General features: G+C 37.8%; 1 protein-coding gene across 1 annotated transcript in view; it reads left to right on the top strand.

The window, feature by feature from the left end:
• The window catches only part of INPP5A (inositol polyphosphate-5-phosphatase A), a 253,893-nt gene that overhangs the window by 177,113 nt on the left and 63,245 nt on the right, over positions 1-13,535 (top strand). The window contains exon 9 of the mRNA XM_035547561.2: positions 417-501. Coding sequence (XP_035403454.1) covers positions 417-501 — 85 coding nt within the window. The remainder of the gene's footprint in view (positions 1-416; positions 502-13,535) is intronic.

Genomic DNA, 13,535 nt, shown 5'->3' with positions numbered 1-13,535 from the left:
GTTCCTAATTCTTAGTTGCCCAGTCCAAAGCACATACACTTAACTTTTCAAAGGTGTGGAGTACCTCTAGGATGCCCTCAAGGTTTCTCTGTTGCCCAAGTGCTGGTTTTGTATTGTTTTTTACTAACTTCTGCAAACTAGCATTCCTCCAGATTGCTCTTTCAGACAGATAGGGGAATTCAAATGCGTTATTTTAACGGGGTTGGACACAATTGCCTGAGCAAGGACGATCAGTCCAGAAACATGGTTAATGTATTGAGAAGATTGTTTCAGTATAAACTGGTAGTTTTGATCATTCCAATAATTATTTCTAAGATAGTACTTAGAAGTAAGATATGCGCGTTTGTACATGTTCACATATATATAAAGCTGAATGGCAGTTCTGTTTTTTTTTTTGTTTTTTTTTTTTTTTCCAGAATTATAGATCAGCGGTTTGAGAAAGTTTCATATTTCGTCTTTGGAGATTTCAATTTTAGACTGGATGCCAAAGCAGTAGTAGAGGTAGGACTTTCATTTTTCATTTTCATTTTTGTGGAAATGTTAAAAGTGACTTGAACTAATCTTAATGTTAACATCAAGCTTGGCTAAGAATACTGTCAACAAGAACATCTGACAGGTAACTAGAAATGACTGTGCTGGGAAACTGCTGAGGAAATTGAGAAGAACATAGTTAACATCAGCGTTTTTTCTAAGTAGTGGTGTGTAAAGTGATTATTACATGCAGAGCGAGATGTAAATGCAAATGGGCTACAGAGTCCATACTACCTGTTCATGGTCCTGTGTATAGAAAAGGGAAAAACATGGCTACCCATCTAAGATGAGACCCGGAGTCTTCACATTGCATAGAAGAGCCTCTTTCATTGATAGGCATCTTTGAAATCTCTTTTAGCTTCAGACACGGATACCACATTTGTATTGTATGTTTGTGACTTTTGTCATACATTTGGAGCTCACAGTGAATCTCACAATCTTTTACTGTAATTGCTGGGGGGAAAAATTGAGAAATTTCCTAAATTTCTGTAATAGAATTCAACACTGCAAAAATAAGAGCAGACATTGGTGTAAACCTTTGTGACAGTAACATCCGAGTGTGGAAGGGTGAGTGGAAGATTTGTATAAAGGCAAAGAGAATATAGTAAACCTTTTTCATCATGAGCTGAGATTACCTTGACCTCATCGCTAAAGCTCTGCTCCAGGTAGCTTGGGGTCAAAAATAATATCCAGGTTGAAAACCAGTTTAATCTCATGGATTTCCCACTTTAATTCTCACAGTAGCTGCAGTGTCTTTTTGGTGTCCTTGGGGATAGGCATGTATCTTCTAAACCAAAAGCTTTTATTTTGTAAATCAAGTAGCAGGAAGTAAGTAAGCAGCCTGTATGTCAAAAGCTGGATACCTTTCATACAGGTACAGTACAGTTCTCATTCCTTACATGATGATTAGTCCTTCATCTGTTGAAAAATATGAGTTTGACATTACAGCACAGTATATGTAGCTAATAACTTCCTTCTCAGAATCCTTTATACATTGTAGTCATTTAACCAACAAACTTAAAGCATAAGTGAACACGAATTCAAGTCACTGATTCGGAATATGCAGCTTCATCTGATGAACATATAATAAAGACTAAATCCTGCCCTCCAATGCTGTTGTTCCCATAGTTATCATCAATGTTATAGGCAACTTGTTTTTGAAATGTTTGGTTTTTTTAACTCACTAGTAGTGCAGTATTATTGAGAATGTGTAGTCTGAGAACATCTCTATCAATCATGATCCTGCAGAGTTATCTTTTACACCCTGCATTGACAAAGAGCACTGTAAGTTTTTCCGAACTTACTGCCTCGCAGTTTGCAGAACTGAACCTGCAGAGAATGCTTTCTTTATTAACAATAAATTAAGACCTCTACTTTTGTATTTGTGAGCTTCAAAGCAGTCTGCTCCTAACAGAATAACGTCACTAACCACATATGATGCATACTGAGTGTATTGCACAATGGTAAGGTGGTAAGGGTACAGGAGATTTAGAATCCTGACACTGCACTTTTCATCTTACGAATGCTGCACCAATGTCTGTTAATGTTGTTATACACGAGTACACAAGGTTATGTAAAAGGTGTGATTTGAAGATGAATGAAACTCACTTACCCATTCTTCCTAGATAAAATGTATGCAATCGTGAGTTCAAAAGATGTTAGAGTAATACACATTTTCTGTTGTTTTATTTGACAAGTAGCATACCCCGCTAAACAGAACTTGACCCAGCTAGATGATCATATAATGAGAGACCAATTGCAACATCAGTTAAACATAATTAAAGTTGGTCTAGAAACTTCCACTTCTACATATACATATGCAATTAAAGTCACATTAAGTCTGCATTTGGTACAGTTTATAAACTGCTGGTATGTCAGAAGATACAAAAGATTTAAGAAATGTATGGCTCGTGCAGTTTACTACACAGAAGTGGTGGTACAAGCCAAATGTCTTTGGCAGCATTTTGACACCAGAACAGTCACGAATGAATCAATAGTAAGTGTGTAGCACACTGTTTTGACAATAAAGTCTGGGCACCGATGAGACAGATCAGTTTCTAAAGTATAATTTGGAAGCTTGGAGTTACATACCGCCTCTAGCAGGTATTGTACCAGATAGGACCTAATGGTTTGATTGTATATAATATGCAATCCCAAATCAATTTACAAACTAGTTTACGAATGGTGCTTCTCAGCTGTGCCATTTTTCCAAAGTCAACAGAGGGCGCAGTGCCTTGAGCAAGGCCATAGAATTACGGAATCACAGGTTAATGTTAATCACGGTTAAGGTTGGAGGCACCTCTGGGTCCATCTGGTCCAACCACTGCTCAAGCAGGGACACCCAGAGCAGGTTGCCCTGGACCACGTCCAGGCAGTTTTTGAAGATCTCCAAGGACAAGACTCCGCAACCTCTGTGGGCAATTTGTTCCAGTGCTTCATCATCCACACAGTAAAAAAGTGTTTCCTAATGTTTAGATGGGTTACAAAACTTGGCAAAGGTTAGGGTTAGCCTTATGTAATGCTTAGTGCAAACCAAAGTGTTAGCCTGTGGCTGTGCATAGACGGATCGTTTTCCTGGCCCCTTCTGTCATTTTAAATGTGTGCCATTGCAAAGTGCTGATATGAAACATCTATTTGACTATCAGCAGTGGAGTTAATGCTAGGAACTTTAAGGGTTAATCCATTGAGCTATCATATTTGTGTATATATTACTAAATTTATCTCTGCTTTTCTTTTTGACCTTTTGAATTCCCTCTTGAGACCACAGTGTGCTGAACACTCGGACACTGGAAGATGCATTGATAGATGTGTTGTGGAAATGTAGAGTGTGCCTATACCAAACACAAAGAATGAAGTATATTTCTAAAGAATTTCTCTCTTAAGCCATTGAAAGGGAGAATCTGGGAGCTGTGGAGTCCAGACACTGAAGGACTGTGTGCTAAATCAGATGCTAAAAATGTTGCATGTGTTAATTCACAATTAATAGACAATAAATCATTAATATATAATTTATTAAATATTTTATGGGAACCTTAATCTAAAGTCATTGATTTCCTTGCTAGGAAAATCTGCTTTACTGTTGTTGGAGTAATCTAGGGGGGATCAATAAAACAGGTAAAGGCTTCTGGCAATTCTGAGATCCATATGTACATTAACAAGTGTGTTGTCCAGAGGGATAAACCAGCAAGAAAGAAATAGGATGTCAGTAGCATAACAGGCATAGCAAATACAATTGTTTCACAGTATATTTGAATTATAGCTTGAGCATAATTTGTTGCTTGGTATGATGGTGTTCAGGGAACTACCTACAGCTCAGCATATTAAAGCATTTCAAAGTTGTCCTCATTCTGAAACAGGACAATGAGAAAGTTGAATTTTAGTCAAGTTTTCTGGGGAAGAAGTTTCTGGCCGAAGGTGTGTTTGAGGAGATTAAGTCCTGCTCAACGTCAAGCATATGGACTTTCCCGGCTCCTATCAATGTGCATTTTAAACCTCTTGGAGGGTCTCCTACCAGGTTTTCTCAGGTTGATGCAGACGGGAGCTGCATGGCAAGAAATGGGGAATGCTCTAGTATGTCTGCGTGTTCAGCTTACGAATGCCTGTCTGACGCTGCTGAGACGTTCTTTTCATCCTAAGTCATATGTCTAAAGCACTAGCAACATTATCATTGGCCAAGCAGTGCTGAGGTAGCATGAGTGCATCTTCCTAGTAGATGTGCTGAACCAGTTCCCAGTGTGCTCTGGTCATATGGTCTGGGGGCCTGATCCTTACACATCCTGATGTTTCTACATGGCTGAACTGTGAGGTTCATCCCTCTGCCTAAGGACAGACAGAGCTGATAAACGCTACTACTTTGTTACTGGAAAACATCCAGAAAATCTTGTGTTTGTAGTCAAGCCTCTTGGAAAGTACCACTTTTTTGAAGATCAATTGTAGATTAATTCAGACCAACAAATTACACTCTTGCACTGCTGCTTGTCATATGTCATGCTGGCATTGCATTCTTTTAGTGCTAAACATCCTCAGTTCATCATCTTTCGTGCTCTAAGCATTTCCAAAAATAAGCCTAGTAAGAAGGAAATTCCTTTAGCAATGCAATATATACAAAAGAAAGATTTATTTTTCCTCAGGTTTTAATCCTTTTAAAGTATGCATGCACAAAGACTTTATTTTTTTTCTGATTTTTTATGATTTTTTTTCTAAATTTAGTTAATCCTACACTTACAAAGTTGACCAAGTTTTAGTATTTTACTGATGTTTAAATTCAAATATTTGCCTATTGATTTTTTTTTTAATGCTAGATCTCTTGGATGAGATAGAGCATTCTAGTTACTTACCCACTGCTTCCAGGTGTTTTCTAGCACTTATCTTACCAGCTTGTTCTGGATGTGTTTACAACATATGCAAAATTACTGTAACCTTTTATATCTGACCGCGTTCTAGCTTAAATCAGCTTGTCAGTGTCTCTAATGCAGGCATTGTCACAGCATTTCATAGAAACATGAATTTTTTTTGTTTCTGTACGTAGATGATGGTTCTCCTATAATTTTTCTGGAAGTTTTGCTCTCCCTGTGTTTTAAACATAATACAGATAGGCCATTGTAAGACAGTGGTTATCAGAAATACAATGCAAATTTGCAGCAGTGCGTGTGACAAAGGTAGTTTTTCTGTTGTTGAGAAATTATCTTCTAAAACTGAATTGCAAGGAGGCTTGATGAGGCTTGACTTGAAAGAAATCTCCAGCAGCAACAAGGTGTACTCCAGACTGACGTTGAAGAATATTCTGGAAACGTAAAAATCATGAGTTAGTGTTTTGGTTCTTCAAAAAGTGTAATAGGGTAAATATTAGGAGGTTCTAAGATGAAACAAGGCTGGTTGTCTATCAGCTTCATAAAATTAGGATACTAAAATCTCTAAAGCACATTAAGGGTAAGGAGGGATCTAATGTTTGTGGAGGGATAAATGAGGTGTTTTATTACTAAGCATTGAGGAGGATGGATTCTTTTTGATGATGTGAGAAAATAAGGAGATAAAATTACTATAGGTGAATGAAATAAAATGTCTAACTGCAAGCAGTAAGTTAATTCTCTTCTGTCAGTCCCTGAGATCAAGCAGCTTATCACCTGTGACCGCTGTAGATGGCACAAGGCTTCACGCTGCCAAGGCCATTCAAATCTCCGCTTTTAGCATTTTTATATACATATGTATTTTTTTTAATTGAAATAACTGATTAGCATCTACTATTTTCTGTGAGTGCTACAAACACTTACTAGCATAAATGCGGAAGCAGAATTGGTCCTATTAATCTCTCCTTGCCTCTTAATTCAAATAGATCTATGGAAGTGCAAGTGGGAGGGTCTTGACCCCCGTTGGTAAATTTGTGGGGCTGCCTACACACTGGCATCCCACACGGGCTGTCATTTTGTGTCTTTAACATGCAGAGGTGCCCTTTCCCCTTTGTTAGAGCAGATGTTTAAAATGGAGAGAGTTCTCATTCTTACTAGCCTGCCCACTTGCTGAAACTTGGCGGTTTATGCAGAACATCATTCAGGAGATAATTCCTGTCACTATTTCACTGCAACAGCCAAGAGCATCGCAGACAACAGCTTTGGCCAGGCTGTTGGTAGAGATATTTCTCCTTCTATTCCTTCTAACTTGGTAAGAGACAGTTTACCAGAGTTGCTTTATTTAAATCATTTTTCAAGTGTTAGGTGGGTCTGCCACTAGGAAGAGTATTTTTGCTGTCAGTTGGCCACAATAGCAGTCTTTATTAATCTTTGAGAACTACTCTATTTTTGTATTTAAAACAAAACAAAACAAAAACAACAACAAACAAACAAAAACAGTTATCCACTGAAACTCTTGCCTATACATCTTCCTAATCCTATTTGTCCATCTTATGACAGTATAGTCAGGCTTAGTAAACTGGGTTTATTTTGACAGTTTGGGAATATGAAACTGTTTCTGGCAAAGACTGCTAATTCAAAAGTCTCATAAAGTTCTTTGTACTCCCAAGAAAAGAATAAGGATAACTGTGTGCTTCCCAATTCCAGTAATTACAATCAGGAATATAAGGTTCAGTATGCAAACATCAGGTCTTTAGGAGAACGTCATATTAATCATAATATCCATTTGCTCAAGGCAAACCATAGCCTTTACTTGTATCAAGAAAAAGAAGTTTTCATTCTTCCCTCAGTAAAAGACATTTTGTTGGGGTTGATAGTAACTTGATAGCTGGAGAGTGAGAAAATATATATATGAAAATTTATGAAGACAGCAATAGAAATGCTGTTTTGGAGCTCCAGTCATACTGGCCTACAAAAGCTTTCAAGCTCAGCCTGCAGAATAAGAAGCAAAGTCCTCATCTTAAAACCAGGTATTCATGCTTGTACACCCACTCTATCTACTTAATGGGTTACATTCAACAAGATACTTACTTTCTAGACTTCTGTCAAGCAGCCATTTGATAAGACATAGCTGGAATTGATGATTAAATGTTTTCTTAAAAGGTAATAAGTGCTCATAGAGAAGTTGCGTATCTAATTCCATCATTCACTTGCGTTGTGCCTCTCTGCCACCTCTGACCATTGGTTCTTGTATTATCTAGTAAAATTGGAAAGACTTCATTCTAACATGACTTTTTAAGCTCATACCATATTGCTGATGCTACAACAAATCATATAATTTTAATTTGATTGTACAGTCTTGGCACAATACAGTCTTTAGTTTTGAAAAAGACAGTGGTAGCATTATATCTCTTTACCAAGTGTACTTCTACCAATGAAAGTTTGAGAGACTGTGGAGTATTACTGGTTGTGATGTATTCATCTACAAAACATTGCCCCCCTACTGTAAGGCATATCTCTGTTTTGAACAAATGTTCAAAAAAATCCGATGATCACCTTTTTATTGATTTAGATCTTACTCAGACCTGAAAGAGCATTTCAGGTTGCACTTGTTTCATTACCAAGTCTTGAGTTTTGTGCTATAACTAGGATTTTTCCAAATTCTGGCCTACACAATATGTGTGTGTATATTCTTTTTAATTGGGTGTTACATGCAGAAGATGCTTTGAGTACATCAGGAAAAGTGCATGTGCATTTGTACATTCTTATTGTTATAAACACAGCAGTCTGTTTTTTAAAGCTTTTTTTTTTTTTTTTTTTTTTTTGCTTTGACAAGTGAGCATTCAGGAAAAAATAGTAATGTGATTATATTAAAAGTATTGACATAGCATTATGAAATTAAGTTCATACAGCATCTAGTTAGTTGTGGGCATGGACAATTCTGCCTCCCTTTCAAAATCCAGATTAGACGTCGCATCTTCTAGGCAGTAATGAAAGTCAGATGTCTATACATCTACATACAGGATCTCAGCTATACCCAAGTGGTAAACTCTTGTAGGTCTTGCTGAATTCTTCAGTGCAGGATAAGTGAACCATCTGTAGTATGGCAGTGGACAGCATAACATGGTATCTGAAGCACTAAAGTATTTTTATATCATGTTCTATATCTTTGGAATATTGTTCTCTTTAATACAATTTATTTTATTTCAGAAAACAAACTTTGCATATGGCATTTCATCCAGCTATAACTCTGTTTATATATTCTTAAGCAATTTAATAAATTGAAGCAAAAATTTAGAAACCTTTTTCTTTAGTAAATCCATATCATAATGATACTTATGACTTTAAGCATTTTAGAATATTTATAGAATATTTTTAGAATAGCTGATATTTCAAATCTGTAACTGGGGAACTAAAAGGCATTTTCAGAAATGGAAGCGAATATGTTCTGGAAACCCATGCTTAGCAAATGTGCTCTTTCAAGTTCATGAGTCTTGAATTATGGTTAAAAATGACTATGTTGGTCCTACTCTTCCAATCAGACTATGAACCTGACTACTAGTGCTGGTCCAGACCTTACTTGTATCTTCAAACGGGCTGGATCTTCAAACAGCTCTAAGCAAAGAACCGCAAATTGTTTACAATGGGAGGGACCTCTTAAGATCTAGTTCAACCCCCTGCTCAAGCCAGGTCACCTAGAGCAGGTTGTTCTGGACCATGTCTAGTTGGGGTCTGAATATGCTCAAAAATGCAGACTCTTGGGTCATCCTATACCAGTACTGGGTCCCCATCACAACTGAAACGTGTTTTCACATGTTCAGAGAGAACCTCCTGTGTTCCAGTGTGTGCTCATTGCCTCTTGTCCTGTCACTGGGCGCCACTGAAATGAGCCTGACTCCATCTTATCCATTCCCTCCCATCAGGTATTCAGACCATTGATAAGGTACCCCTGAGCCTTCTCTTTTTCTAGGATGAGCAGTTCCAGGTATCTCAGCCCTTCCTCATATGAGGGATGCTTCAGTCCCTTCATCATCTTTGTGGGCTTGTTCTGGACTCTCTCAAGTATGTCCACGTGCCTTGTGTGCTGGGGAACCCAGAACTGGACACAGTGCTCCAGAAGTGGCCTCACCATTGCTGAGCAGAGGGAAGGATCACCCCCCTCAGCCTGCTGGCAACACTCCTCCTGATGCAGCCCAGAATGTTCATGGTGTCCCAAATCATTCCTAAATAGCAGGGTATCACCTATACGTTGTAGTAACCGTACATCTGGTTTATATGAACAGCTGAGACTTCTCAAACTTTTCAGGTGGATCCTTTTTCAATGGAAAAATGAAAATACATCTCAAGTATGCAATCAGCATCACAGCTGTCTGGTGCTGGGCATAAGTAAAACCATTTTAAGGCATGAAGAAGCCCCTTTATCCAAAAAATCCTTAGCCACAAAATATGAAAAAGATGAAAGTCTTTCTTTTCCCTGCTTTAATTATGATTTCTCCCACTGCAACATGCAACAGAATGAGAAAATGAATAACTATGTAGTGATTTGGTGCTGCAATTGCAGAAAGTCTTGGCTCATATGAGAAATGGGCAATTGCTAGCAGAAAGCAGAAGTATGTTTAAGAAGGTGAACAGGTGACATCTGAAGCACCTCAGAGAATGACAGCTTGAGAAATGACACAGGGAAGGAATCTTCCCAGCAACTGGATCAGATACAGCAGTGAGCTCACAACTAGAAAGTGCAAGAGCCTGCAAACATCATCTGTATGTTGAGTCAGCTGCCTGGGTAAGGATTCCCCATCTCAGCCCTCAACCATCACTGTTTACCTAGGTGCTTTCTTGTCCCAGTCCTGAATTTTTCTGCCTTTAGGGCCATGAAAAATACACTTTGCTTCTCTCAAGACATTTATTTTGCTTGTGGCTGTGCCCACCCAATCTTCTCTCTAGCTCACTTGTTCTTTTTTTCTTCATCCCTCTAAAGGTTTTGCTTCCAGTTCCACAGCTCCACCCCATCTCTCCATTTGCTGGATGGGATATGGAGAACAGCTGTATGTCTACACTTCTCCACCAGTTCTCATTTAACAAATATTGAAATTAGGTCTTAAAACAATAAAGCATATGGAAAAGTCTTCTTTTTTATTGATAGAATATGAAAAACTGTAGTCAAAAATTGCCGATGTAAAGTTATTAGTAGTTTGGATTATGAAGTGTAACTTCACAACTATGTTTCAGTCTTTGGTGTTCATGCATATAACGAGATGATTTTATATTATTCTCCTTACAGCTGCAAAATCTGCAAGAGAAACTTGCCTGTAGTACACATTTCATAGTCTATTTTGTGGTTCCAAAACAGATACTGAATATGCACGCAGCAATAAAAACACTTTTTCAGATGCTTTGTGCGTATTTTGATGCTGATCTCAAACTTTATTGCTCTTTAGTGATGACTTGTTGAATATAGTTGGGAGGGTTGGAAAAACTGATGAAATGAAAATTGTTGACAGCTAAGAAAACTATTTCTGTCTATTCTAGGCTTACACCTATGTTTGTAAGTCCAATTTTTATCTTTTCTTCTGCAAGAACTGAAACTGATTAACAAATATTTTTAGACAAACAAAGGTGTCATTTCACACACAATAAAACATTGCAGTAATGCCTCTAAATGGCTCAAAATCTGACTCAGACAAAAAAGGCCTCTTACATATTTCTGAGACAAGGTATGTGTCTTCTGGGTGATTGCTGCACTGAAGAATGCTTAATTGTGCTGAGAAAAGACAGACACTCTTCCTGTAGCTTTTACAGCAGGACAAAATAAAGAGGTACAGGTATGCAAATGCTGTCACAGACAGATCCCTTCTTACAAAAGCAACGAATTAATGAAGGCTTGGCTAAATCTGACTGAACCAAGACTACCCAAACTTCATAACATCCTATTAAATCTTCAAATAGTTAGAAGAGCTTCTAAGAAAGTGCTACAAATCATGGAAAAGAGCCCTTTTATGAAAGGAATTGTTCTTTCTTGTATTTTTCAATTAATGTGTTCCTTGCTCCATAATGACTGTCAGTTTAAACTGTAACAGGGTTCCCTTCTTCCTTTAGTTAAGTGATACTAAGCCGTCCTTACAAAAAGAAAAATCACATTGCTTTATTCTTAAGATAAACCTTCATTTAATTAAATAAATTATTCTTAATAGCTTGCAAACTTCAGATCATGTTTTTATTCTAGTCAGAAATGCTTAAGATGCTAGATTCTTTTTCTCTTTTCAAATAGGTCGTTGTAAATAACTTAGTCTCAAAGATTTTAACTTTCATTACAAGTTAAACTGATTCTATGACATCTTGGAAACAAAATCAAATGTAAAATGAACATGTAATAAAGATTTATTAAATTAAAATGCATAAAACTTGGGGTCTAATAAGGACAGTTTTATTAATGAATGTAAATTGCAGCAACCCATCTGAGGCACCTGCTAAATGTTCATTATAAATTACTCTCATAGACATCGTGATGAGTTTCATATTGTAGCCAGACTTATAAAAGCATGCAGATTGCTTCCCCAAGGGACTGTATATTTACTTAACAGTGTAGTTAATTGCAATTATTTATTTTCCAGTGATCGCAAATGGCTTCTGTATTAAAGATATATGTGGCTATTAGGAATTATTCAATTACCTCTTTTTCTCAGTAGTCTAAGTCAAACCTGAGCTTAGATTCCCAGAGGTAAGTCAGTAGTGTATTAACTCAGTATGTTCCTTAGCTTTCTGCTGGGGCCGTAACACTGTAATAGTCATAAGTCCTCTCAGCAGAGCTAGCTTGAGAAATACTGATGACCCATCTCTCCAACTGATTTTTCAACATTTCCAGTTCCATACTGATGCTGCCATGCTTATTGGCAAGATTCATAGGAGGTTAATTAAATCCATCTTCAAAACAACGAGGGGCCAATGAGCCATATCCCTGTTGCAATAGTAAATTAAATGATGCAATTGTTTCTACTTCCATCATGGATAAGGGGAGGGATGAGTGAATGAATTGTTCTCTGGCTGCCTCCTCTGGGGCCCTAGAGGGTCTAGTAGCATGTGGTCGTAAACCTGCTTTTAATTTGTGGCCACAGGAAAAGATGACACTGTTATCAGCAGGCAGAGGTCTTGCACAGCATCATGATGTGAAAGATGGCAGTGTTTAAAAACTAAAAAGAACTCTACTCCCAGTAGGGTTTAGCAGCTCCTCCTGTTTCGGATGCAAATTAATACAAAAATGGTTACAGAGCAGAACAGAAAAGATGATACGTTGATCAAATTTGGCACTGCTTGGGCCATAATTAAAACGTACACAAATTAAATACAATTATCTTGTGCTTTCTAATAGGGCTGAGTGTCATTAAACTAATTAATAATGCAGCCTATACTCTGGGCTCTGCTGCTGTGATTGTTCAGAGTGTATGTTTTATGCCTTGCGTGGCAGCAACTGGCAGCTGGGAGACTCAGCTGGCACTGGCTGACGGCGGGTGACAGCGGTACCAGCAGCGCTCGTCTCCGCACAGCCCGGGACAGAGCTGGCTGCTGCCACACCTGCCATTCATCACCTAGCTTACAGTGATGGTGATGGATGACATTTTGGGTGCCTGAAACCTTCTTCTTTTTCACTGGTTGCAGGTTACTGCCACGGATATATGTACTGGCCCGTGGGGCTGTTCTGGGAGAAGTGGTGGTTTCTGAGGACAAACTATTTCTGAATGGCTCAAGTTCCTAGATTTGTGCTATATACTAAATGGCAGGGAAAGGTGCAGGGGGAAAAAGGAAGTTCCTGGAGAGGGCACATCTTTTGTCATGGGCTTGCGGATCACTTTTAGCACAAGGATTGTTGTTCCTGGTATAGAAGACAAAAATATCCGCAGGGAAACCTTGAAGCTTTACTCAAGCTGTCTAGTTCAAGAGGCTGAAGCTTCCTGCAAATTCACATATAAAAAGTGTCTTAGCAGAATGCCGGATTCCAGGTCTCCATTGCAACTTTCCAAGTTTTAACAATGCTCATCTACCTAATGGGATTGCAGGTTAATTTCTGCTTGATGACATGCTAATTACCAAACAGATCCTGACATTTGTTTGCCAAATACTTTGACAGTGCCCGGGGTCTTGTAACATGTGAAGCATTTGAATCAGAATACAGAAAGCACTTCATTGCATGCCTACCTTTAAGAGTTTTAGTAATCAATTGCTCTTTTCACACAGGGCAAGAGGGTTTATCATATTGCAGGGGCTGTAGCTAGAAAAACATACATATAAATAAACATTAATAATTTCCTGACTTGAAAATTATTTCTATAAAAGAAGCAATAATTTAAATAATTAAATGAAGTATTAGAATGCATAGTGAGAACCCCTAATATATATTTAACTAAAGCCAACTATGATTTTTTTTTTCTGCTTATATCCAGTATAAAAACTTATCAACTGAGTTGAGGCCAAATATCACCTGAATAGATGCCATATAATATTTTTTCACCATCCCAAATTTATGTAATTTTTGAAACAATTTTGTGTACCTGGAAAAAGAAGAAAAAAAGCATTCTTTTGAAACATGTGATTTTTACTGGTTCTTACTGTAATACAAAGTGTTAATGTCTATGGACAAATTGCGCACTAGTATCTAAAAGGCAC

This window comes from Cygnus atratus, chromosome 7 (assembly GCF_013377495.2).
Source record: "Cygnus atratus isolate AKBS03 ecotype Queensland, Australia chromosome 7, CAtr_DNAZoo_HiC_assembly, whole genome shotgun sequence".
NCBI classification, from domain to species: domain Eukaryota; kingdom Metazoa; phylum Chordata; class Aves; order Anseriformes; family Anatidae; genus Cygnus; species Cygnus atratus.
Note: the sequence above shows the minus strand (reverse complement) of the source record. Positions and strands in the feature narration are given on the sequence as shown.